General features: G+C 47.1%; 1 protein-coding gene across 3 annotated transcripts in view; it reads left to right on the forward strand.

Annotated features, from left to right (window-relative positions):
- Window positions 1–26115, forward strand: part of LOC140191545 (calcitonin gene-related peptide type 1 receptor-like) — a 71553-nt gene extending 45438 nt beyond the window's left edge. For all 3 annotated transcript variants that reach the window (XM_072249011.1, XM_072249012.1, XM_072249010.1), the window contains exons 7-13: window positions 353–479; window positions 12007–12160; window positions 14427–14487; window positions 15092–15158; window positions 15305–15523; window positions 18277–18318; window positions 18880–26115. In XM_072249011.1, coding sequence (XP_072105112.1) covers window positions 353–479; window positions 12007–12160; window positions 14427–14487; window positions 15092–15158; window positions 15305–15523; window positions 18277–18318; window positions 18880–19086 — 877 coding nt within the window. In that variant the 3' untranslated portion in view covers window positions 19087–26115. The remainder of the gene's footprint in view (window positions 1–352; window positions 480–12006; window positions 12161–14426; window positions 14488–15091; window positions 15159–15304; window positions 15524–18276; window positions 18319–18879) is intronic.
- The last annotated feature ends 1084 nt before the right edge of the window (window positions 26116–27199 follow it).

Genomic DNA, 27199 nt, shown 5'->3' on the forward strand with positions numbered 1-27199 from the left:
AAGTCTTTGGGATTTGGGAGGAAACCAGAGCACCCAGAGTAAACGCCACACAGACAGTGCCCAAGGTCAGGATTGAACCTCGTCTCTGGTGCTGTGAACCACGCTGCCCTGCAGGTTGTGATGAAAGGTGATCAGAACTGTTGCCAATCAGGAATTAAAAAGCACAACATTCGAGAAGCACTCAGCAGGTCCTGCAGCATCTACTTGATTAGCATTAAGTTCTGATTGTTAACAATGCCTCCTTTTTACAATGATTCCTTGCTACAATCAGTCCATACTGTGGGGACCGGGATGGAAATCTCTTTCAGGATAACCCTAAAACATTATATGTATATCTCACTTCTTGCCCCAGGAGTCTCAGCTGTCAGAGAATCTCACTGCACAAAAGCCTCTTTGTATCGTACCTCCTCAACTCCATAATCACCCTCATTTGGCTGTCAGCGGTGGCAAACAACAAGGAACTGGTGGAAAGGAACCCTGTAAGTTTTAACTGCTTTCAGAGAAATATCAGCATCAACTTGGGAGCTGCAACCAAATCTTCCAGGCTGTGCTTCATCTTTGAATCTACTTGATCAAAAAAGTGATTGAAACGCCTTGCGCAAAAAAAAAAGCTTCTGGAGGAACGTAGCAGGTCAGGCAAAATCTGTGGAAAGGATTGGACGGTCAAGGTTTCTGTTCAAGACCCTTTATCTGGATTGTAAGAGCAGAAGGAGATAGATAGTATAGAGGGGAAGGGGTGGCAGGTGTTGGGTGGATCCAGGTGAGGAGGCTGATAGGCAAATGGAGGAGGGGAGAGTGAAGATAGTGACAGAGGCCGGGAGGGGCGAGGTGGAGGGGTCAAAGGGCTGAAGATGGTGGGTCTCATAGCAGAGGAAGTTGGAGCATGGAACCAAGTAATAGAGATGGTCCGGGTGGATGGGAACGCTGGGGGAGTGTGTGGGTGATGGACAGATGGAGTGGGTGGGGGAGGGGACCCAGTAGGAGGAGTGTGTGGGTGATGGACAGATGGAGTGGGTGAGGGAGGGGACCCAGTGGGAGGGATGTGAGGGTGACGGGCAGGTGGAGTGGGTGGGGGAGGGGACCCAGTGGGAGGAGTGTGTGGGTGACGGACAGATGGAGTGGGTGGGGGAGGGGACCCAGTGGGAGGGGTGTGTGGGTGACGGACAGATGGAGTGGGCAGGGGAGGGAGCCCAGTGGGAGGAGTGTGTGGGTGATGGACAGATGGAGTGGGTGGGGGAGGGGACCCAGTGGGAGGAGTGTGTGGGTGACGGACAGATGGAGTGGGTGGGGGAGGGGACCCAGTGGGAGGGGTTGTGGGTGACAGACAGATGGAGTGGGTGGGGGAGGGGACCCAGTGGGAGGAGTGTGTGGGTGACGGACAGATAGAGTGGGTGGGGAAGGGGACCCAGTGGGAGGGGTGTGTGGGTGATGGAGAGATGGAGTGGGTGGGGGAGGGGACCCAGTGGGAGGAGTGTGTGGGTGACGGACAGATGGAATGGGTGGGGGAGGGGACCCAGTGGGAGGAGTGTGTGGGTGACAGACAGATGGAGTGGGTGGGGGAGGGGACCCAGTGGAAGGGGTGTGTGGGTGATGGAGTGGGTGGGGAAGGGGACCCAGTGGGAGGGGTGTGTGGGTGATGGAGAGATGGAGTGTGTGGGGGGGGATCCAGTGGGAGGGGTGTGTGGGTGACGGACAGATGGAGTGGGTGAGTGAGGGGACCCAGTGGAAGGGGTGTGTAGGTGACGGACAGATGGAAAGGGTGGGGGAGAGGACCCAGAGGGAGGAGTGTGAGGGTGACGGAAGAATGGAGTGGGTGGGGGAGTGGGTGGGGGAGGGGACCCAGTAGGTGGGGTGTGTGGGTGACGGACAGATGGAGTGTGTGGGGGAGGGGACCCAGTGGGAGGGGTGTGTGGGTGACGGACAGATGGGGTGGGTGGGAGAGTGGACCCAGTGGGGGGAGTGTGTGGGTGACGGACAGATGGAGTGGGTGGGGGGGGGACCCAGTGGGAGGGGTGTGTGGGTGACGGACAGATGGAGTGGGTGGGGGAGGGGACCCAGTGGGAGGGGTGTGTGGGTGACGCACAGATGGAGTGGGTGGGAGAGTGGACCCAGTGGGAGGGGTGTGTGGGTGACGGACAGATGGAGTAGGTGGGGGGGGGACCCAGTGGGAGGGGTGTGTGGGTGACAGACAGATGGAGTGGGTGGGGGAGAGGACCCAGTGGGAGGGGTGTGTGGGTGATGGACAGATGGAGTGGGTGGGGGAGGGGACCCAGTGGAAGGGGTATGTGGGTGATGGACAGATGGAGTGGGTGGGGGAGTGGACCTGTTGGGAGGGGTGTGTGGGTGACGGACAGATGGAGTGGGTGGGGGAGAGGACCCAGGGGAGGGGTGTGTGGGTGACGGACAGATGGAGTGGGTGGGGGAGGGGACCCAGTGGGAGGGGTGTGTGGGTGACGGACAGATGGAGTGGGTGGGGGAGGGGACCCAGTGGAAGGGGTATGTGGGTGATGGACAGATGGAGTGGGTGGGGGAGTGGACCTGTTGGGAGGGGTGTGTGGGTGACGGACAGATGGAGTGGGTGGGGGAGAGGACCCGGGGAGGGTTGTGTGGGTGACGGACAGATGGAGTGGGTGGGGGAGGGGACCCAGTGGGAGGAGTGTGTGGGTGATGGACAGATGGAGTGGGTGGGGGAGTGGACCTGTTGGGAGGGGTGTGTGGGTGACGGACAGATGGAGTGGGTGGGGGAGAGGACCCGGGGAGGGTTGTGTGGGTGACGGACAGATGGAGTGGGTGGGGGAGGGGACCCAGTGGGAGGAGTGTGTGGGTGATGGACAGATGGAGTGGGTGGGAGAGTGGACCCAGTGGTGGGGAGTGTGTGGGTGACGGACAGATGGAGTGCGTGGGGGGGGGATCCAGTGGGAGGGGTGTGTGGGTGACGGACAGATGGAGTGGGTGGGGGAGGGGACCCAGTAGGAGGAGTGTGTGGGTGATGGACAGATGGAGTGGGTGGGGGAGAGGACCCAGTGGGAGGGGTATGTGGGTGATGGACAGATGGAGTGGGTGGGGGAGGGGACCCAGTAGGAGGAGTGTGTGGGTGATGGACAGATGGAGTGCGTGGGGGAGAGGACCCAGTGGGAGGGGTGTGTGGGTGACGGATAGATGGAGTGGGTGGGGGAGGGGACCCAGTGGGAGGGGTATGTGGGTGATGGACAGATGGAGTGGGTGGGGGAGGGGACCCAGTGGAAGGGGTATGTGGGTGATGGACAGATGGAGTGGGTGGGGGAGTGGACCTGTTGGGAGGGGTGTGTGGGTGACGGACAGATGGAGTGGGTGGGGGAGAGGACCCAGGGGAGGGGTGTGTGGGTGACGGACAGATGGAGTGGGTGGGGGAGGGGACCCAGTGGGAGTGTTGTGTGGGTGATGGACAGATGGAGTGGGTGGGGGAGGGGACCCAGTGGAAGGGGTGTGTGGGTGTCGGATAGATGGAGAGGGTGGGGGAGGGGACCCAGAGGGAGGGGTGTGTGGATGACGGACAGATGGAGTGGGTGGGGGAGGGGACCCAGTGGGAGGGGTGTGAGGGTGACGGACAGATGGAGTGGGTGGGGGAGGGGACCCAGTGGGAGGAGTGTGTGGGTGACGGACAGATGGAGTGGGTGGGGGAGGGGACCCAGTGGGAGGGGTGTGAGGGTGACGGACAGATGGAGTGCGTGGGGGAGGGGACCCAGTGGGAGGAGTGTGTGGGTGACGGACAGATGGAGTGGGTGGGGGAGGGGACCCAGTGGGAGGAGTGTGTGGGTGACGGACAGATGGAGTGGGTGGGGGAGGGGACCCAGTAGAAGGGGTGTGTGGGTGATGGACGGATGTAGTGGGTGGGGGAGGGGACCCAGTGGGAGGGGTGTGAGGGTGACGGACAGATGGAGTGGGTGGGGTAGGGGACCCAGTGGGAGGGGTGTGTGGGTGATGGACAGATGGAGTGGGTGGGGGAGGGGACCCAGTGGGAGGAGTGTGTGGGTGATGGACAGATGGAGTGGGTGGGGGAGGGGACCCAGTGGGAGGGGTGTGTGGGTGACGGACAGATGGAGTAGGTGGGGAGGGGAAACCAACACGGTGATGGATGCTGGGATGGGTGTAGGCGGTACTGGGTAGATCATGAAGAGAGTGAAAAGGGACAGAGGGGGAGCAGGTTACCTGAAGTTGGAGAATTCAATGTGCATGCTGTTGGGCTGTAGAACACCTGGTGGTAGGGGTGGAATATGAGGAGCTGTTCCTGTAATTTGTGTTTGGCCTCATCCTGGCAGTGGGGAGGCCACAGACAGACGGTTTGGTGTGGGAATGGGGAGGTGGTTTAAAATGGCATTTAGCGCTAACTTATCATACCAGTTTTCTGATGTCCAGCGCTGTGTGATGGGAGAACGACGAGCCATTTCAGTGCTTGGCACTGTCTCAGCAGATGGACTCTTCCAGAAACTTCCCAGTTGCCCCATTGTGGTCTGAACACAGCCCGAAATCCTTGCTCTCACATCCTCAAACTCACGCAAGACTTGTGCTGAACTGCAAAAGCAACTTTTGCAGTGCACTCTGTGAGAGGTGATGAATTGTGTTCTGAGCTAACAAGCTGTGAAACTGTGATCCATTCAAAGCCCAATCTTTGCCCCAAAATCACTGGGGAATGAGCAAACTCTTGTATTGTGTAGATGTAGTTAATGTGCTTGTTTCTGTGGAGGGCGGGCTAGGGGTTTTGTGAGGTGAGGGGTAGCATATCTGGGAATGGGAAGAAAGTGGTGGAGTGAAAATGAAATTGTACCGGTAAAATGAATTCTGAATTTTTAACTTCTTAAAAGCTTGCCTCATCTGAAGAAACAAGTCAAAAGCAACAAAGCTGACTTTGAGTTGAATCACACTAGCATTACAATTGGAAGCTACACAGGGTTAAAGGAAGTAGTGGTGGAGGAGCATGGGGTACTCAACGGTATCCAGTGGTGGAGGGTATCCAGTCCACAGCAACAATGACTTGCATTTACAAAGTGTCCTAAGGCACTATTCTGGAGAGACTTCAGATACCGAGGCACAGAAGGAATCATCAAAAGCTTGGTTGAAGAGAAAAGTTTTAAGAAACATCTTGAAGGAGAGAGGTGGAAAGGTCTAAGGAAGTTAACTCTAGACCTCAGACACCCACATCAATAGAGAAGAAATTAACAAATTAGAAAAGGCTATTCGGCACGAACTAGAAGGGCCGAGATGGCCTGTTTCCGTGCTGTAATTGTTATATGGTTATATGGTTATTGGGTTGGAGGAAATTACAGGGATTGCATGTGGAACGAATACTTGGAGAGAAAATGGCGTAAAAAGAATATGAGTGTGACTAAACAGGCAGCTGTACCACCTTTGGTGCAGGTACAGTGGCGGGGGAGCTGGGAGGGTGAAGGGATTTTCAACTGTACCCTCAATGAGGAGGACCACTCGAGTCTCCAGTGCAACCAGGCATCAATGAGGAAGTTAAAGGAGCTAGTGGGCTCCTTTGACTCAGTGGAAACCTAGTGGAGCCTTCACCCAGCCCCTTCCAAAGGAAGTCTAGAAGAGGAAGCTCTCACATAGATTGCCTGTGTACTTCTCAGGCACTACCTTGTGTGGGTAGAGTTTCACATGTGCACGTGGGTAGGATCCATATAGAGGCACTTTACAACCTGCCACTGAAGGACAGCCAATTCTGGGACACGTTCTGAGAGTTCTGGACTGCCCGGAGAAGGAGGTGTAAGAACATCTACTCCCTGCAGCTATGGTACGATGTGGGTAAGGCCGATATCTGCTTTCTATGTCAGGAGTACACTAGCGGGTAAACCAAAGGGTGGAAGTCTGAGATCGAGCAGCTTGGGAGAGAGCTGCTTGATTTTGAGTTCTGTCTCGATCTGACCACTGAGGACCCGCTCCTGTGATGGGAATACCAGGAGAGGAAGGATGCGTTGCGGATGCTTGAGCAGTCCCGAGGCACGTATGTGAATTCACACATCCAAAGGCAGCATGATTTGCACTGTGGCTCACCCTTCGACTCATTGGCTAAGCAACTGGGAGTCCAAAAGCAGTTGGTGGAGCCCTTTGCTGCAAGAAGCCAGAGTCAGGGTCAGCCCTCTCAGAACACTGCAGATGTGCTCACTGGACAGGTCTAATGGAAACAAGATCCCATGAAAGCAGTGGATTGCCACATAGTCCTTACTGGATATATAACAGAGGAACCTTAAGACGTGAACTCCTGCTCCACCCTATGGCAGAGGTAGAAACAGAAGAATTGTGTGCAGAGGGATTTGCAGCTTGAGCATGTACATAGTTGCAGGTGAAGATCATGGAGGATTTGGACTGCACCCCATCTTTCTACTCACTGGTAAAATGATGGGGTGTCAGTAAATAGCTTGTGGAGCTGCAAGCCAATAACAGCTCCTCTGTCACGGTTCTGGAGGGAATACACAACTTGATCCACTTCTTTCTTGGGGCTGTATTTTCTCCAAATCTGTCCAGTGAGAATGTGCACAGCATTTTGTAGGAGGACTTGCTGATTGGATGTTCGTTGTTGTTAGTTGAGCTGAATGAAGAGACGAGTTCTCAGGCTTGGTGATTATGCACAGGTCCTGGGGGAAAGCCTGGAGAAGGGGCATAGGGCAGTCATGCTCTTATCAGATTAGTAGCTTCTCTTCAATGCCCCTGTAACACACAAAATGCTGGAGAAACTCAGCAGGCCAGGCAGCATCTATGGAAAAAAGTGCAATCGACGTTTTGGGCCAAGACCCGTCAGCAGGATTGGAGAAAAAAAACTGAGGAGTAGACTTAAAAGGTGGGGTGGGGGGAGGGGAGAGAGAAATGCCAGGTGATAGGTGAAACCTGGAGGGGGAGCGGTGAAGTAAAGAGCTGGGAAGTTGACTGGTGAAAGAGACAGAAGGCCATGAAAGATGGAAGGAGAGGGGGAGCACCAGAGGGAGGTGATCAGTAGGCAAGGAGATAAGGTGAGAGAAGGAAAAGGGGATGGGAAATGGTGAAGAGGGAGGGGGTGGTGGGGTCATTACTGGAAGTTTGAGAAATCGATGTTCATGCCATCAGGTTGGAGGCTACCCAAACGGAATATAAGGTGTTGTTCCTCCAACCTGAGTGTGGCTTCATCATGACAGTGGAGGAGGCCATGGATGGAAATGTTGGAATAGGAATGGGAAGTTGAATTAAACTGTGTGGCCACTGGGATATTCTGCTCGTTCTGGCAGACAGAACATAGATGCTTGGTGAAACAGTCTCTCAATCTACATCGGGTCTCACCGATATACAGGGGGCCACATTGGGAGCACTGAACACAGTAGATGACCCCAACAGACTCTCAGGTGAAATGTCACCTCACCTGGAAGGACTGTTTAGGGCCCTGGATGGTAGTGAGGAGGAGGTGTAGGGGCAGGTGTTCCACTTGCAAGGATAAGTGCCAGGAGGGAGATCAGTGGGGAGGACGAATGGAGTTGTGTAGAGAGCGATCCCTGCAGAAAGCAGAAAGTGGGGGTGGAGGGGAGGAAAACATATGCTTGGTGACGGGATCCTCTTGGAGGTGGCAGAAGTTTCGGAGAATTATGCGCTGGACGTGGAGGCTGGTGGGGTGGGTAGGTGAGGATAGGAGGAACCCTATCCCTGGTGGTGTGGCAGGAGGATGGGGTGAGAGCAGACATGCGTGAAATGGAAGAGGAGTGTTGAGGACATCGTTAATGGTGGAGGAAGGGAAGCCCCTTTCTTTGAAAAAGGAGTACATCTTCGTTCTACAATGAAAAGCCTTATCTTGAGAGCAGATGCGGCAGAGATCCTCCTCTTCCTCCTCGACACAAGATCTTTACCTGGATCCCATCCACACACTGTAGTTCCTTTCTGACTCATTTGATCCACCCTAACCAGTCCTACCCAGACCAAGGCCAGTCTTTCCAGGACAACATGCATTTGGTCCAGGACTTGGTCTACCTTTTGAAGAGGGCTGGTCTGTCAGGTGCCTCTCTCTCCCTCGTTCAGGAGAATGTGTGTGAGATCACAAATACCTTTTTGGGGCTCTGCACATTTGGATTCAGTCTGTTTCTTGTGACCCAGGTTCGACTTCTGTATGCTGCCGCAGTGTGTCTGGTGAACGTCAATGGGGCCTTGATGGCATGAGGAGGGGAGTATGTTGGGGGTGCCCCATGTCCAGCCATCTATCTTCCAGTGGTGTGTAGCCATTGCTGTGTCCTCACTTACAGAAGGTTCTGCTGTGTCAGTGCCTCCTTGCAAGCTTGTCCTACAAAACATGGGGGGGGGGGTGGGTCTCTGTATTTAATATTTCAGCAATTTTTGAGCAATATTGTCTGATTAAGCATTCTGTGTTTAAATAATTCATTGCAGGTTATATGTAAAAGTACATGAATGGTAGACAGTATTACACCACCACATCATATGTGCGTGCCTCACTAAAGTAAAAGCAGAATTAAGCACACACGTCTCCTGGCTTAATGTTTTTTTCAATTAGTTTTATGTTTTAGAGTTACAAAACATAACAGTGACAATGAGGAAGTTTTAAACGAACCCAAGACATTGAAGCGCAGCGGGACATTCAAGTAAAAAAAAGTGGGACTTTCAAGTTTTTAAAAAAGGAAGAGATGTTTGAGTTTTTAAAAAAAGGCAGAAAATGGACAAATTCATGGGTTCATAAACAGTGAGTACCGGGTGGTATTAATGAATGAAAATGGAGTTGGACACTGGCTCAGCTGTTTCAGTCATTACACAAAATGAGTTTGAATGGCATTTCAAAGGTGTGGACCTGAAGCCTGCAGATATCCAACTAAGAACTTACACTGGTAAATGACATTTGTAACAGTGAAATACAACAACTAACAAGCCACTTTGAGCTTATATGTGGTAAAAACAGGAGGGCCAGCATTGTAGGGATGTGATTGGCTGAGACAACTATGGTTTGATCAGAGATCCACCATGTGCATGCCACATCCCCTGTAATAGAGTCAACTGAAAGTGAATTAAGAAAGGATTCTGGATGATGCCACAGCAGTGTTCAAGGATGACATTGGAAAATTCAAACATATCAAGGGTAAAATAGTGTTAAATGAAAATGCCACACCCAAGTTTTACAAAGCTAGATCACACGAAGGCAGAAGGAATTCTTTCCAAGGTTGAGTGGAGCCCATGGGCAACTCCAGTGGTCTCAGTAGCTGAGAAGGATGGGTCTGTCAGGATCTGTGGTGTCTTTAAGGTCACCATCAGCCCAGTACTAAAAGTAGATTAATACCCTCTGTCCAGGATAGAGGATATTTTTGCAAACCTTTCTGGAGGGGAATGCTTCAGCCAAGCGGAATTAGCTGAGGCCTACCTACAGATGGAGAGAAAAAAAGAGTCCAAAGTGTTTCTCACCATAAGCACTCACAAAGGGCTTAATTGCTATAAAAAGCTTATTTTTTTTGGGTAGCATCTGCACCCTGCACTCAGGCAGAAATCAATGGACTAAGTGCTTCAAGGGAGCCCGGGCACTCAGTGTTACCTGGATGATATTATTGTCACTGGTAAGGATGATAAGGAACATCTAAAAAATTTCAAGACAGTGCTAAAAAGATTAGAAGATTTTGGGCTCAGAGCATGATGCAACAAGTGTGAATTCTTTAAACCAAGTGTCACTTACTGCAATCACACCATTGACGCACAAAAAACAGAAGTTTGCTGAGAAAATTCAAGCAGTGGTAATACCCCATGGCCAAAGGATGTGTGCCAGTTGTAGACCTTTTTAGGTTTTATCATTTACCATAACAGGTTCCTGCTAAACCTGGCTACTATACTCCACCCCTTGAACTCATTCCTTCAGATGAGGAAGAAAAGACAATGGACAAAGCAATGTCAGGTGGCTTTCCAAAAGGCAAAGAAAACGGTGGCATCAGACACTGTACTCAAACATTATAATCCACGTCATCCAGTAGTTGTATGGGAGAGAGTTTACTCTCATTACTGATCATCAACCAATAGTGTCCATTTTCAACCCACACAAGGCTGTTCCACTAACAGCAGCAATACGAATACGGAGATGGGCTCTGGTTCTTGGAGGATACAATTACATGATCAAATCCAAGAGTACGACTAATCATGGAAACGCTGATGGATTGTCCCATTTAACCCGGGGAAAAAGAAATACCTGAAAAATTTTCAAGTGTTGGAGGAGCTATATGCTGGTCTCCTAGGCCTGGTCAAAATGAAAGTGTTAGCTCAAAGTTTTGTCTGGTGGCCTGGGATAGATCAGCAGATCAAACAGCTTGCCGGGCAGTGTTTGGGATGCCAACACATCCAGAAGAAAGGTGTCTAGAGCTGTCAGAACCACTTCCTGCAGTCCCAGAGTCAACTTCTACAACCACCATGGAGGAGGCCCCAGGATCTGAGATTGTTTCACATCCGCAAGTCTCACCTGTCAAGCAGAGTAATCTCCCTGGTCAGGAGATTCGTTATCCTACAAGAATAAGAAATCCTCCACAACGATTAAATCTTTAGACCTGAATGGGACAATTTAAAAGTTACTCTGCTGTGGCTGTCTATATAATAGTTGTATAGTATACTGTGTATATCATTGAAATGTATTCTATGTTGAGTTGGAGTTCATGGCTAAGCAGGGAGGAGTGTAGTGCATTTAATATTTCAATAATATTTGAGTAATATTGTAAATATATTAATTGATTAAGCATTTTTGTTTGTTTAAGTAATTAATTATGGGTTATTTGTAAAAGTATGTGAATGGCCTACGTTATTACGCCACCATGTCATATGTGCACACCTCACTTAAAGTAAAAACAAAACTAAGCACACACATCTGTCAAGGGGTCTGTCTGAGCTGACTGCCTGTCCCTCTGCCAAGTTTATGTCCGTGTCCTGGTGTCAACTGGCTTTCTGGAGGAAAGGGACACTGCAGGGGCAGGAATGCACCCCGGACAGTGAGGATTCCATTGTAATGTGAAATGGCCTGGTATAGCAATTCAAATGCGCAGGAATGCAAGGACCTGCAGAGTAGTGGGCTCATTTCAGTGCATCACAGGCACATCCCTCCCCACCATCAGTAATATCTACAGGAGATGCTGCCTCAAGAAGGCAACATCCATCATCAAGGATCCCATGTTCAGGCCACACCATCTTCTCGCAGCTACTATGGAGTGGGAGGTACAGAAGCCTGAAGTCCCACATCACCAGGTTCAAGAACAGCTACTTCCCTTCAACCATTTGGTTCTTGAACCAACTTACAAAATCCTAACCATTAGAGTTCAGTAGTACAATGATCACTTTGATCATTTTCCATTAAGATGGACTTTATTTTTTTCTTCTAATTGTGTTCTTTCACGTAACAATTTTTTTGGTGAATGCTGCATATCTAATGCCATGTGCCTGTGATGCTGTTGCAAGTAGGTTCTTCATTGTACCTGTGCACACATGGACTTGTGCATCTGGCAATAAACTCAACTTTGAACTTTGAAGTATTGTCAACAACATTTGTTTAAATAAAAATTCAACCAAAAAGGACAATTGGCCTGGGGATAAAAGAGTTGACCACTTTGTTGAATCTCTTGCCACAGTAAAAAGAAATGAAGAAATGGGTTAACCACATCAATACAGGATTCAGCCCCTTTTATACATTGCGCAGTTGCAGTCATGGGTATCCACTAGCTTATGCTTTGTTTCATAAAAGACATTCTGTTAAGGATTCTGCCTGTGAGCTCTGCTGAAAGCTGTTTAGTTGGAGCTTATCTCTTGTTCTGTAGCAAGTCACACACAGAGCACTTGGCAGTCCTCAGTGGCGGATTCCCAATCCTGAAGCAAATTGCTGGAGGTTTTATCCCCATGGGCATAAAATGCTTGTCTACTCTCTTAGCATTTGTAGGCTTGCCACATTCTTGCAGTATTTGCTGTGGTCCCACTGTTGCCAATGTGCGATCTGCATTTCCTAATGCATTACCTTTGATGTCTGTATCTGTGTCCTGTCCGCAGGTTGGCTGTAGGATATTACTCTTTGTTCACTTGTACTTGATTGGATGCAATTACTTCTGGATGCTGTGTGAAGGGGTCTACCTGCACACTCTCATTATCGTGGCTGCATTTGTGGAGGAGCAAAATTTATTCTGGTACTACGTACTTGGATGGGGTATGTACTCTCAGCAACACAGTACAATAGATATTGCCTATAGCCTTTGATCAGATAAGTGATTTAAAAGTTTAATAATTTTAATTAAAAGGTCCTGTTTCATGCTATTTGCAATCCTAGTGTCAAGTGGTGCTTTCCACAATCAGATTCCAGGTTCAATTCCCACTCTGGAGACTTGAGCATAAAAGCTTCAAGTGTCGTCCTGAGGGAATGCAGCACTGTAGGAAGAGTTGTCTTTTGGATGACGTGAAATTGAATTCTGTCTGCTCTCCCAGGAGTACTGTATGTTTTTTCAGTTATCAGGAACTGGGTGACCAGCATTTACTGCCCAACCCTAACTGACCTTCAGAAGGTCATCCATCTTGGGCACTAGCCTACAAAGTACCCAGGACATCTTTAGGAAGCGGTGTCTCAGAAAGGCAGCGTCCATTATTAAGGATCTCCACCACCCTGGGCATGCCCTTTTCTCACTGTTACCATCAGGTAGGAGGTACAGAAGCCTGAAGGCACACACTCAGCGATTCAGGAACAGCTTCTTCCCCTCTGCCATCCGATTCCTAAATGGATATTGAAGCTTTGGACACCACCTCACTTTTTTAATATACAGTATTTCTGTTTTTTTTTGCACATTAAAAAAAATCTGTTCAATGTATGTAATTGATTTACTTGTTTGTTTATTATTATGTTTTATTTTATTTATTTTTTTCTCTCTGCTAGATTATGTATTGCATTGAACTGCTGCTGCTAAGTTAACAAATTTCACGTCACATGCCGGTGATAATAAACCAGATTCTGAAGGTGGGGATAAGCTGTAACATTGAACCACGCCAGTCATGGTGAAAGTGTACCCACGGTGATGTTGGGGAGGGAGTTCAGTAACGTTTATGAACTAATGTTGAAATTTCCAAGTCAGGATGGTAGTCCACAGGTCTTCAAAGTCAATGGCAATTTAGTGGTTCCTGTGCTGTTGAATCTTAGTCCTCCTCACATCTGCCAAGATGGCAGAGGCATGTAAGTGGTTATTAACACTGACCAATGCATCAGGATCTTCTTGACCCCGCTAGCCCTCTCCAAACTCACTCACGAGTTGGTTTTTCAAGGAACTGTTTGTTCCAGTTGCCCTCACCTTTGCATAACGGGAAAAAACCAGGACTGTTAACACTGTTCAAACCATGGAACCTCATTATGTGACAACTTGCTGCACAACTGGCAAATCAAGCCCTCCTCCAGTTGCATCTCAAGTTTACTTGCTCAAAATTGAAAAGGGACCTGGGGCATGTTTTTCCACACAAAGGGTTTTCCGTCTGTGGAATGAGAGGAGGGGGCAGAGGCAGGTACAATCCTAACTCTTAAAGGGCATTTGGACAGATAAATGGGTAGCAAAGGTTTAGATGGATATGGGACTGCACAAGTTGGGCTGAAGGGCTCTATTACTCTTCAGCTGCAGCAGTCAAACGAATAAGCACTGCTGTCAGCAAGGGGCCCCCTTAGATTAGTTGTTGGGGCTGTGGCATTTAAAACAAAGATGTTTGCAAAACATTAGTGTGTGCAGGTCATTGGGCACAGTGCCCAGGGCTCACTGCAGGTGGAGAGGTGGAGTCCCTGAATAGCTGCAAAAGATGTGGCTGTCTGCCCCACCTCTAATGAAACAATCTCCTCAAGGGGCCCTGGAATGGAAATGGGGAAAATTGAAGGCAGAGGTTCCTGATGAGGGATGGGCTGGAATGTAGAATCTGCACCTTATGATTCAGGAGGTGGTATATATCGAAGGGGAAGGGCTGTGAGGAGGAGGATTAGAGTAATGAGGCTACTGTCATCTTCAGTAGTCACTGGCACAACCCTGGCTCCTTTAGAGGATTTGGATGCACAGGCAGCCCGTGTCCCTCTACTCCCCTCTTGCTGTCTCTGGGCCTCCTTGTCCCCCAGACAGGGAAGAGCACGACTGTGAACCTTGCAACATGTTTGGGGGATTTGCCTCTCGTGGTTGAACGGCCGGCCATGCGTGCGAGCTGTGGCGTGAGGTTTGCAGAAGGACTGGGTCTGCATTTGGGGAGCACGAGCTGAGTTCTGACAGTGCGTCTGCAGCAGGGTCAGATGTGTGGTCCACTGAACGGTGCCCTAGGCTGGTGGAGCAGTTACACCATAAGACACAGCAGCAGAACTAGACAGGTCCTTGAAGAGGTACTGGATAATAGTGTTACATGGGTTAAGATGCATTATACAACTCTCTAATGGGAAGACTGACACTGTGTCCTTTTCTTGTCAGGGTTCCCACTGATTCCAGCCATTATACATGCGATTGCCAGGAGCATGTACTACAATGACAAGTAAGAGCAGCTTTGATTTCTCTTCTTGAGCTATGGATAGAAACTAGGATTGTCACTGCAAGGTATTTCAGTTCAAGGAAATCATTCAATGCGTTTTCTTATGTTTATGAGATAATAAATCACCTCACTAAAAGAGGTGGTCCAAGGGAAGACACCATGAAGCCCAGTGCAAAGCTCCAGCATTAGATCCATGCAGAGACCAGTGCAGGATACCCACTGTCATGCAGCACTGTGCAGCCCTACTGTTCAAATCCACTGCGATGCCTCAGCACAGAGCCCCGTTATCAAACTCTACCCCCAAGTTTCCCTGCCAAATGAAATCCAGATCCCAGTGTAGGTCTTAAGTTGCACAAGGTTTCTATCCTGTTTCCATTTCCTGGCTACTGGGTACCAATAGAACAGTCAATGTCTTAACAGCAAACAGGAATAGCCAATCATATAATGAGAAGCAGACTGGTGTGTTACCTTCTGTAGTGTTGAGCACATCATTCACTGAGGTCATTTAACTGGCTATCTATTCTTTGAGTGTCTCAAGATAATGGATGAGTTAGGCACTGGATCTTTGCTCTCTTGGTGTTTGACACTATTCTTTCCTTGTCGCCAGTTGCTGGATGAGTTCTGACACTGTTCTTCTGTACATTGTCCATGGCCCAGTCTGTGCTGCATTACTGGTAAGTATGTTATTCTGTTCTAAAATCAATGCAACTGGAGTGATAAAGACCATTATATAGAGATTCTAGGGTTACAGAGCATGAAATGGTGCTAAATCTTGATCTAGTTGACCTTGTTTCTTTAGACTGTTATTCTTGGCCCCTAGGTCAATCTGTTCTTTCTGCTGAACATTGTTCGTGTCCTTATTACCAAGCTGAGGGTGACACACCACGTACAATCTAAAGTCTATATGAAGGTTGTCCGAGCCACGCTGATCCTTGTGCCGCTCATGGGGATTCAGTTTATTCTGATTCCATCCAGACCTGAAGGACATCTGATTCGGAAGATTTATGATCATGTGATACACGTTTTTGCACATTATCAGGTAAGCGCCTTTTTTTGGTTGCAGTGCAGTTGTTTTAGAATGACTGCCCATCTTCTTGCTGTATTTGTGTGATGGCATTTGAGATAAGCATTAGCAGGAGTTTGCCACTTGATCCCTTGAGCCTGCTCTGTCACTCATTAAAATCCCGGCTGATCTGATCATCCTGCCTGTTCCTAACATCTGTAATCAAACAGATTCTGATGCCATGCTGGAGTCACTCAGTGGAAAGCTAGTAGATACCAATTCTGCAGAGTAATGCTCCTATAGCGCACTAAATATGGGAGCTTTTGAGCGATGGACTTCTGATGTCAGAGAAGACGTTCTGTGCTAAAGTGCAGATGCTAATTAAAATGAATAGCTTAAACTATATAGCTTCTAAAAGTGGAAATAGATTTTTAAAAAACTTATGAATAACTGAGACATATTGCTCACAAACTGCACATGTGAAATGGCAGGATGCTTCATGTGTCTTTGGAGAACTGTTTGTGTAAAGGCTGATTTATACTTCTGCGTCAAATGGACGCCGTAACCTACGCAAGTGGCCTACTCGCGTTTATACTTGTGCATTGGTGTGTCTGCGTCGCTCTGCAATTCACACACGTCGCGCATGCGCACACACCTGCCCGTGCAAGGCTTCATGGTCATGGTAGTGTTTCTCGGGGTAAACAAGTTTAAAGTGAGCGTCTTTTTTCGTAAAAGCGAAATGTGTCCTCCATAATTTCGGAGGTCTGTAAAGCTTTATGGAAAGCATTGCAGCCAGAGTTCCTTCCCTGCCCCTCAGTTGCCCAATGGGAAGCTATTGCAGTGTAAGAGGAAATGCGATGCTACCAAGCGGACCAATCACAGTTGTTGTGGTCTGCGTTGCCGCGATACGTAGTTACATCTTGGGAGAGGTGCGCGTCAGGCTATGGCATAGGGATCCGCGTAGGCTCTGCGTAGGGTTTGCGGCTACGCCGTACCTACCGCGTCGATTTGACGCAGAAGTATAAATCAGCATTAAGAGGGGTCTCCAGTTGTCTGAGCTCAAACTTGGGGAATCTGGGTTGGAGTGGAAGCTGGAATCACTGTGGGGCATCAGGTATGTTCTTCAAGGGGAAGCGGCTACGCCAGAAGCAGTGGTGGTACGGTTAGTAGCAATGACAGAAAGGGTAGCTGAGGTCCTGATTTCATTCAAGAGCAAGGGATTAAGTAAAAAAAAAAGAAAGTAGTATCTTGCAGATTTTAGCCTACACATAACTCAGGGTACCACATCACTGGTGACAGTAAAAGATCAGGAGTATTGCTGCTACACTTGATGCATGATTCAAGAGGAAGAGGCTTAGATTGTTGCGGTATTTGAATTAATTATGGGGCAGGAGGAACCGATACAAAAGGACTCATACTAAACTGTCAGAGCAAAATGTATTATCAAAATATGTATATGTTACCATATACATATTTTGAAATTTACTTTTTTGCAGGTAATTACAAGAAAATAAAGAAAAGCAATAGAATTTATTAAAGACTATAAGCAAAGACTGGCAAACAACCACTGAGCAAAAGAAGACAAATTGTGCACATAAATAAATAATACTGTTGACTCCATGGAAGTGAGTCTGTAGGTTATGGAATCAGTTCAGAGTAGTGGTGAGTGAAGCTGTCCACACTGCTTAAGGAGCCTGATGGATGTAGGGTAATAACTGTTCCTGAACCTGGTGGTGAGAAATCTAAGGCTTCTGTGCCTCCTGCCCAATGGTAGTAGTGGGAGGAAAGCGTGGCCTGGGTGGTGGGATTATTTATGATGGATGCTGCTTTCCTGTGGCAACGTTCCTTGTGAGTATGCTCAAGGGTTGGGAGGGCTTTGCCTGTGACAGACTGGGCTGTATCCACCACTTTCTGTGGACACCTCTATTCTTGGGCATTGATGTTTCCATACCAGGCTGTGTTGCAACCAGTTAGGATATTTTGTCAAAGATTTTGGTGACTGGCTGAATCTATGTAATGTTCTAAGAAAGTAGAGCTACTGCTGTGCCTTCTTTGTAATGTCACTCGCGTGCTGGTCCCAGGACAGATCCTCTGAAATGATAACGCCAAGGAATTTAAAGTTACTGACCTTCTCCACCTCCAATTTGCTAATGAGGATTGGCTCATGGATCTCCAGCTTCTTCCCCTTGTAGTCGGTAATCAGCTCTTTGGTTTTGCTGACATCGAGTGGGAGGTTGTTTATTGTGGCACCATTCAACCAGATTTTCAATCTCCATCCTATACCATTTCATCACTTTTGATTTGGCCAACACCCAGTGGTGTCGTCAGCAAATTTGAATACAGCATTGGAGCTGTGCTTAGCCAGACAGTAACAAGCATAAAGCAAGTAGAGCAGGGGGCTAAGCACACAGCTGTATGGTGACTGTGTAGGAGGTGTTGTGCATCCATACTGACTGGGGTCGGTAAGTGAGGAAATTGAGGAAGCTGGGCACCGATATGTAAAAGTAGAAAATGAGGAACAACATACATGTAGAAATGAGTGTTACCAGAGCAGGAAGTGGTATATTAGCTAGAGGCGCACTAAGGAGAACTTGAGGTGAACAAGAAGGTTGGAATACAGGTATTTCCTGTGTTCTCCCATTATTGCAGACCAATTATTTCGAACCATTTCAGACTGGCAAAGGCATCTTCAAGCTGAACTGAAATCTCTTGCATTTTCAGCTAAGAAACAAGTGGAAGTTCAGTCAGTTACTTACACCCACCACGACTAATACCGTTTTGTTTCACAGGGTTTACTGGTGACATTGATATTCTGCTTCTTTAATGGAGAGGTGAGTATGATCTTCAACTATATTTGTTGCTGGGAGTTCATCTCAGCTCATTAGAATTCGTGTTCCTAATGCAAACCTTCAAATCAGGAATTTGAGGGGGAGGGATATGTGTGTCTTTCTGCCTGTAGATTATCAATAGCTTTTGTGTCCCAGTTCATTCCCTCCATAAGCAACACACCTTAATTAGGTTAACTGCAGAAGCCCATTACCCAGAGGGCTAGCTTAGCTTCATCCCTCACGGATAGGATCAGTATGGATCTCCTTTTCCTATAATCACTCTAATATAGTTCTCTCGCTAGTATTTGGCCACTTAGGGCAGGCATATTTTTTTATTTTCCTCTCCTCCAAGGCCGCACCAACCACAAGGAGGGAGGTCATTCCATCATCATGTGAGACCGGGAATGGGAAAAGTGGGTATGATTATGGGAGTTCACTGGATCAGAATCCATAGGATGATTTGGGAGATCAGAGACTGGGAATCCCTGGAAAAGTGTAGAACAAAGTGGGAATACTTGGATCTTGCCACTGTGTTAAACTACTAACGGAACTCTTTCCTTTCAGGTACAAGTTGCATTGAAGAAGCACTGGTCAAAGTATAGGGACCAGAGCAATCACCAGTTTAATAACTTGGATGGTTCCCATTCCAATGCTACATCAATGTCAGAGATTACCCGAAACTCTCTGGCACAGTCCATCAGCAACCACCGAACCAATGGCAAGAGCTGGTGTGAGACTATCCCACTGAAAGAAATAGGCAACCCTGTGTGAGGGGTTTCCTTACCCAACCTCTTTAAAGATTTTTTTCCCATATACAGGGGAAAGTGTGTGTATATATATAGCAAGTCGTATTCTTGAATTGTGGTAATAGCTCCAAGCTCCATTTAACAGAATGAGGTGCAGTCCGTGCGGATCGGAAATACACAGACGTTTTCTTCAGAACGTAGCAGCTTACTTCTGGTTCCATTGAACAAGTACCATTAAAACTCTCTCTACACTTGACTATGGAACTAACCCATTGCGCCTGTTCCTTTGAACAATTTGACAGGCCAAGGTGATTAAAACATCATCTGAGGGGAAAAGCTCTTAAAGTTGGAATTTCAGATCTGGTGAGAGCGATTCAACCATGTGCATTTTGATAGCAGCTTCAACGTGGGAAAATGTTTCAAGGTGCTTCATTTTTTTTTGCCAAATTGCTCTGTAAGACCTTGGGAAACTTGTGAAGAAACTGAGATGAGATGGCTCTGAGTAGAGTGACTGCCTGACTCTAACCAGTAATGTACAAGATAGCAATGTAAGACGGTTTCTATGTATCTTCCCTGGCTGCCAAGCTTCACAAAGTGTGCTTTACAACTGTTGTTTGGGAGGCTAATATGATCGTTTCCTTTGTCTTTTAATGATTTAAATGGTTCCAGTGAACATTTCTGACTCAGGGACTTGGATAGTCAAATCCCAAATTTGTAACTACTTTCCATGAATACGCAGGCTATCCTAGGTACCAATTGAATTGGAGCTTCATTTAAAGTGGCTGTTTTCTCAAATTCTCCTGCTTTGAATTGTTAAGGATTAATCATGTCAAACTGCTCCAAGAATCACAAATATTGCGATTAATGTTAGCTTAATGTTATCTTTCTCCGGGTCTGGCTAAGTGACTTCTTTCAAATTGTACCCATATCAGGGGAGCATGTTAATTTTTAGAGGTTTACACTTGTGTCTGTCTTTATCCCTAATATTGTTAAGACTTCTGCAGTTACTTCCCAGAATTATTCTTATGAGCTGACTGGCATTGGAGGAAGGTTTCAGGAGTGTGTATACAAAAATCAGTCTGTGACTGGATTGAGCATTACCTCAGCTGGAACAAGTAATTGAATCATGCTCCCATGGTAGCTGACTGTACACTCCTGTTATTTATATTATCCACATAAAATGGTCATTATGTTGAAAAAGCAATGTCACCAGGTACCACGCCACCACTGGCTCGTCCAAGAAAAGCTTTTACTCAATAACCATTTTCTGATCTTTAAGTTTTTCAGGATTTCTCTCTAAAATCTGTATGGAACAAGACCACAATAATCCAAGGGACAACATTGGCGGTGATCCTGCCCTAGTGACATGATGAAAAGACAGAATAAGGGCCTGGATTTAATTGTTACATTGTTGTTCCTTTCTGCACCTTGGGCAGCAACCTTACCGTTTCTTTAGCATTTGTTCCCCCCCCCCCACCCCGAGGCTGAGTTGTTAGTTTGACGCACAGCCCAGCGCGGGTGGGAAGTGTACAAGGAGCCGACCAGATTCGAACCTGGGACACTTGCCTCGAGGTCCAGTGCGAGTGCCACCACGCCACCGGCTGGCTAAATTGTTACATTATGTTGAGTTAATTAATGCCATGCAGTACTTGTCCTGGATTTATTTCATATGCTAAATGAAGAAGTATCTTATTGAATGAATCATGAGATTCTGCAGATACTGGAAATTGCAGGTCGTTGGGTGACAGTCAGAGGGGGGAAAGCGAAGGTGAGCAGACAGGTAGTGCAGAGCACCCCTGTAGCCATTCCCTTGAATAATAAGTTTACCGTCCTGGATAGTGTTGGCAGGGACGACCGACCAGGTGTGAACCACGGTGGCAGGGCCTCTGGCACGGAATCTGACCCTGTGGTGCAGAAGGGTGGGATGGAGAAGAGGAGAGCTGTCGTCATTGGAGACTCTATAGTCAGGGGAGCAGACAGGAGATTTTGTAGACGTGAGAAGGACACCCGCATGGTTTGTTGCCTCCCGGGTGCCAGGGTCCGGGATGTCTCTGACCGGGTGCACGACATCCTGGTACGAGAGGGAAAGCAACCAGAACTCATGATACACGTAGGGATCAACGATATAGGCAGGAAGAGGGATGAGGTCCTGAAATGTGAGTTTCGGGAACTAGGCAGAAGGCTGAAGAACAGGACCTCAAGGGTGGTGTTCTCAGGATTGCTGCCAGTGCTACGGGACAGTGATGGTCAGAATTGGAGGAGATGGCAGTTGAATGCGTGGCTGAGGAGTTGGTCCAGGGAGCAGGGTTTTAGATTTTTGGATCATCTGGATCTCTTCTGGGGAAGGTGGGACCTGTACAGATTGGATGGGTTGCACCTGAACTCGAGGGGGAGCAATATCCTTGCAGGTAGGTTTGCTAGCATGGTTCGGGAGGGTTTAAACTAATTTTCAAGGGGGATGGGACCCAGAGCGATAGAGCAGTGAAAGATGTGCATGGAGTAAAGCCAGATCTAACATATAAAGAGGCTTTGAGGAAAGAGAAGCAGAATAAACAGTGTAAAGACAGTAAGGCAGAAGGGCTGAAGTGTGTGTACCTCAATGCGAGAAGCATCAGGAACAAAGGTGAACTGAGAGCTTGGATACATACATGGAATTATGATGTAGTGGCCATTACAGAGACTTGGCTGGCACCAGGGCAGGAATGGATTCTCAATATTCCTGGATTTCAGTGCTTTAAAAGGGATAGAGAGGGCAGAAAAAGGGGAGGAGAGGTGGCATTACTGGACAGGGATACTATTACAGCTACAGAAAGGGTGGGTAATGTAGCAGGATCCTCTTTTGAGTCAGTATGGGTGGACATCAGGAACAGGAAGGGAGCAGTTACTCTACTGGGGGTATTCTATAGGCCCCCTGGTAGCAGCAGAGATACAGAGGAGCAGATAGGGAGGCAGATTTTGGAACGGTGCAAAAATAACAGGGTTGTTATCATGGGTGACTTTAACTTCCCCAATATTGATTGGCACCTGATTAGTTCCAAGGGTTTAGATGGGGCAGAGTTTGTTAAGTGTGTCCAGGATGGATCCCTGTCACAGTATGTGGACAGGCCGACTAGGGGGAATGCCATACTAGATCTAGTACTTGGTAATGAACTGGGTCAGGTCACAGATCTCTCAGTGGGTGAGCATCTGGGGGACAGTGACCACCGCTCCCTGGCCTTTAGCATTATCATGGAAAAGGATAGAATCAGAGAGGACAGGAACATTTTTAATTGGGGAAGGGCAAATTATGAGGCTATAAGGCTAGAACTCGCGGGTGTGAATTGGGATGATGTTTTTGCAGGGAAATGTACTATGGACATGTGGTCGATGTTTAGAGATCTCTTGCAGGATGTTAGGGATAAATTTGTCCCGGTGAGGAAGATAAAGGATGGTAGGGTGAAGGAACCATGGGTGACAAATGAGGTGGAAAATCTAGTCGGGTGGAAGAAGGCAGCATACATGAGGTTTAGGAAGCAAGGATCAGATGGGTCTATTGAGGAATATAGGGAAGCAAGAAAGGAGCTTTAAGAAGGGGCTGAGAAGAGCAAGGAGGGGGCATGAGAAGGCCTTGGTGAGCAGGGTAAAGGAAAACCCCAAGGCGTTCTTCAATTATGTGAAGAAAAAAAGGATGACAGGAGTGAAGGTAGGACCGATTAGAGATAAAGGTGGGAAGATGTGCCTGGAGGCTGTGGAAGTGAGTGAGGTCCTCAATGAATACTTATCTTCCGTATTCACCAATGAGAGGGAACTTGATGATGGTGAGGACAATATGAGTGAGGTTTGATGTTCTGGAGCATGTTGATATTAAGGGAGAAGAGGTGTTGGAGTTGTTAAAATACATTAGGACAGATAAGTCCCCGGGGCCTGACGGAATATTCCCCAGGCTGCTACACGAGGCGAGAGAAGAGATTGCTGAGCCTGTGGCTAGGATCTTTATGTCCTCGTTGTCCTTGGGAATGGTACCGGAGGATTGGAGGGAGGCAACTGTTGTCCCCTGTTCAAAAAAGGTAGTAGGGCTAGTCCGGGTAATTATAGACCAGTGAGCCTCACATCTGTGGTGGGAAAGCTGTTGGAAAAGATTCTTAGAGATAGGATCTATAGGCATTTAGAGAATCATGCTCTGATCAGGGACAGTCAGCATGGCTTTGTGAAGGGCAGATCGTGTCTAACAAGCCTGATAGAGTTCTTTGAGGAGGTGACCAGGCATATAGATGAGGGTAGTGCAGTGGATGTGATCTATATGGATTTTAGTAAGGCATTTGACAAGGTTCCACATGGTAGGCTTATTCAGAAAGTCAGAAGGCATGGGATCCAGGGAAGTTTGGCCAGGTGGATTCAGAATTGGCTTGCCTGCAGAAGGCAGGGGGTTGTGGTGGAGGGAGTACATTCAGATTGGAGGATTGTGACTAGTGGTGTCCCACAAGGATCTGTTCTGAGACCTTTACTTTTCGTGATTTTTATTAACGACCTGGATGTGGGGGTAGAAGGGTGTGTTGGCAAGTTTGCAGACGATACAAAGGTTGGTGGTGTTGTAGATAGTGTAGAGGATTGTCAAAGATTGCAGAGAGACATTGATAGGATGCAGAAGTGGGCTGAGAAGTGGCAGATGGAGTTCAACCCGGAGAAGTGTGAGGTGGTACACTTTGGAAGGACAAACTCCAAGGCAGAGTACAAAGTAAATGGCAGGATACTTGGTAGTGTGGAGGAGCAGAGGGATCTGGGGGTACACGTCCACAGATCCCTGAAAGTTGCCTCACAGGTGGATAGGGTAGTTAAGAAAGCTTATGGGCTGTTAGCTTTCATAAGTCGAGGGATAGAGTTTAAGAGTCGCGATGTAATGATGCAGCTCTATAAAACTCTGGTTAAGCCACACTTGGAGTACTGTGTCTAGTTCTGGTCGCCTCACTATAGGAAGGATGTGGAAGCATTGGAAAGGGTACAGAGGAGATTTACCAGGATGCTGCCTGGTTTAGAGAGTATGCATTATGATCAGAGATTAAGGGAGCTAGGGCTTTACTCTTTGGAGAGGAGGAGGATGAGAGGAGACCTGATAGAGGTGTACAAGATAGTAAGAGGAATAGCTAGAGTGGGTAGCCAGTGCCTCTTCCCCAGGGCACCACTGCTCAATACAAGCGGACATGGCTTTAAGGTAAGGGGTGGGAAGTTCAAGGGGGATATTAGAGGAAGGTTTTTTACTCTGAGAGTGGTTGGTGTGTGGAATGCACTGCCTGAGTCAGTGGTGGAGGCAGATACACTGGTGAAGTTTAAGAGACTACTAGACAGGTATATGGAGGAATTTAAGGTGGGAGCTTATATGGGAGGCAGGGTTTGAGGGTCAGCACAACATTGTGGGCCAAAGGGCCTGTACTGTGCTGTACTATTCTATGTTCTATGAAATCCAGAGTAACACACACACACAATGCTGGAGGAACTCAGCAGGTCAGGCGTCTATGGAGAGGAATAAACAGTCACCATTTCAAGCTGACACCCTTTATCAAGTCTAAAACGCATGACAATTTTCACTATTTAGTTTGCTCTGCATCATGTCATTTCAGTAATCATCTTGAAGTTTGTTACTATCCAGTTCAACTGAGTAGTGGTTCTAATGACAGTTCCTGTGGAACATCACTGTATACTTCCCTCCAGTCTGAAAATCAACTGTTCAACAGTGCTTTCTGTCTGCCACTATTGTATTTATGCTGTTAATTGTCACTTCAAATCCCCTGAATTATGAACCTGATTTTCCATATTCTACTTTCTGCTAGCATGTTAATCTCTCACTCGAGTCACACAGGCAGCTAGAGCTTTCAACTTGCCTTCCTCTCCACCTCATAAACCTATTGTGTGCCTGAACAATTTGAAATGTTTCATAAGTGGACCAGATCATGTTGGTTTGCTCTACTCAGCTTGTTTGCTCACTGATACAATTCCACTTGCTTCACTTCGTTTCCCAGAAGTAAATGCAGCATTGCATGTCCTCGTTGGGCTGAGAAATCAGGAAATTTCTGTTATATACAGTATGTACATTTCATGCATTCCCCTCCCTTTTGCCCTTTGCAGACAGCCCATCCGAGATAATTAATTCTAATCACAAGGACTTAGTCTATACTGCCTTTTTCCAGGGCTATAAGACACCACTGATAGATAATGCTAGAAACATTCAGATCGCACCATATCATGGTCAAATAAATAGAACTAACAATTTAAGTTGAAGATCCTTCCATGGTGTAGCGAAGTGTCTACAACCTGTTTCTCTCAGCACAGATGCTGCCTGACCTGCTATATCTTTTCAGCACCCTCAGTTTATTTTTATTTCCTTCCCCATCCTCCAGCGATCTTTCTTGTGCTTCTTGTAGCCAGGGATATTGCTAAAGATTGGCCATGTAAAAACTTAAGCCTGCACCTCACCAATCTTTTTTTTGACCCACTATGGATTTACTCATGTTAATTTCAAACCTGGGAGTGCTTTACATTTGCCTCTCGTTTTCCTATCTCCATTTCGGAACTATTCTCAGCTTGCGTAAATTGTCCACCCCAGCTCTCTGCACTTCTCTCTGACTTTTCGACTGGTGTATTCCACTGTCAGATTAGTTTAACCGGCAACCATCCACTGTCCCAAACTCTTCACTTACACTGAGGAACATTCCCTGAATAAATCATGTCCTCAGATCTAAAGGTCTTTTCTAAAAAAAATCAAGTGTTATGAATACATTTTAGCATTGCAAACTTGCAATATGTTGTTTCATGTGTATTTGTCTGACAAGCTTTTTAACTAATCCACTGCTGTACAAACAATAAAAAAAATCACCCAAAAGCATCAAATTCATTATATCAATTCATGACCCTGACTTGCTTCTCTTTACATTTCCAGGAGTGAGGCCTGCTTCCAGAGCTAATCAATGCAATGTGGGGAATGCAGCAGTCAATTTAGACCAGATATTAGCTTTAGCAATCTGGTTTGAGGATACCTGAGATAATGCCCTGGTCGAAAAGTGTAATGGGACCTTTAAGCTTTGTCCCGGGGGGGGGGGGGGAGAACGTGGGCAGGCGCAGTCAAGTTCCATTCTAATCCAAGATATTCGGCAGTCTAAGTTACAGTATCAGTGGTGATATATTTTAAACAGTTAACAGTAATAAAGGTCAGAGACAAAATACCATTATGGAAATATCTATTTTAATTAAAGCATATAAACATCTGAATTATGTACATTTCCTCTGATATAATAGTGCACACAGTTGATTATTGGTACAAAAGAGCTGGTAGGAGACTGTTGAGTCAAGACATTTGTCTAACACATCCACAATCAATAAGCAATTTACAACCACTCATGATATCAAAGCTCAGTTGGAGAAAAATTAAATTTAAAAAAAATTTGAACTATTTTAGCCCCCTCCGGGAATTTCAGTTTGACATACAATATTTTTACAGAAATCACTCAAAACTCCAATTGTTTTATTATAAAAAAATTAAATACTTGCCACTCGAAAGTCCCTTTACCTCAGTGCATTGCATTTAATACACAGCAAATAAAGCAGAACAGCTCAGTGTTGCCTTCTGTTCACCCTGTGGGACCACCATAATAAAGGGTAGAGTTATGTGGGGAGTCTTTAAATCCAACTCCATTGGATGAAGAAACACCTGTGCTGCTTGGCTGGAAGGATCTAACAGAGTACGTTTACAAAATGTCAATGGCTCCAGAGTACAAATGGAGCCTATGAAGGGACAAAATCACCAGAGTCTCAGACAGGGTGTTGGTAGGGGCTGGGGTGGGGAAGCAAACGGGATATTCAGGGGAAGGCAGGGATCTGGAAAGTGAATTAAATGGTGAAGTCTTTAGCTGGGTTCACTCGAATTCTTTAATCGCTCTTGCATCTTCTCTAGTGGTTGATGGGGTTGGGTCAATTAGTTTTAAAATGCCTCCAGTACCAGCAGAGCCCAAGGGCTTCCTGCCAGTTACAGCTTTGCCATTAAAACTCACCCGTGCTTGTTTTTACAGAAATCCCGTTATTTGTGTCACAGGTGATGTACTTGGAAATCACTCTGTAAGTCTAGGGAGATGGATGAAACTTTAAGCAATCCCTGAATGTTAAGGGCATGC

The sequence above is a fragment of the Mobula birostris genome, chromosome X (assembly GCF_030028105.1).
Source record: "Mobula birostris isolate sMobBir1 chromosome X, sMobBir1.hap1, whole genome shotgun sequence".
NCBI classification, from domain to species: Eukaryota; Metazoa; Chordata; class Chondrichthyes; order Myliobatiformes; family Myliobatidae; genus Mobula; species Mobula birostris.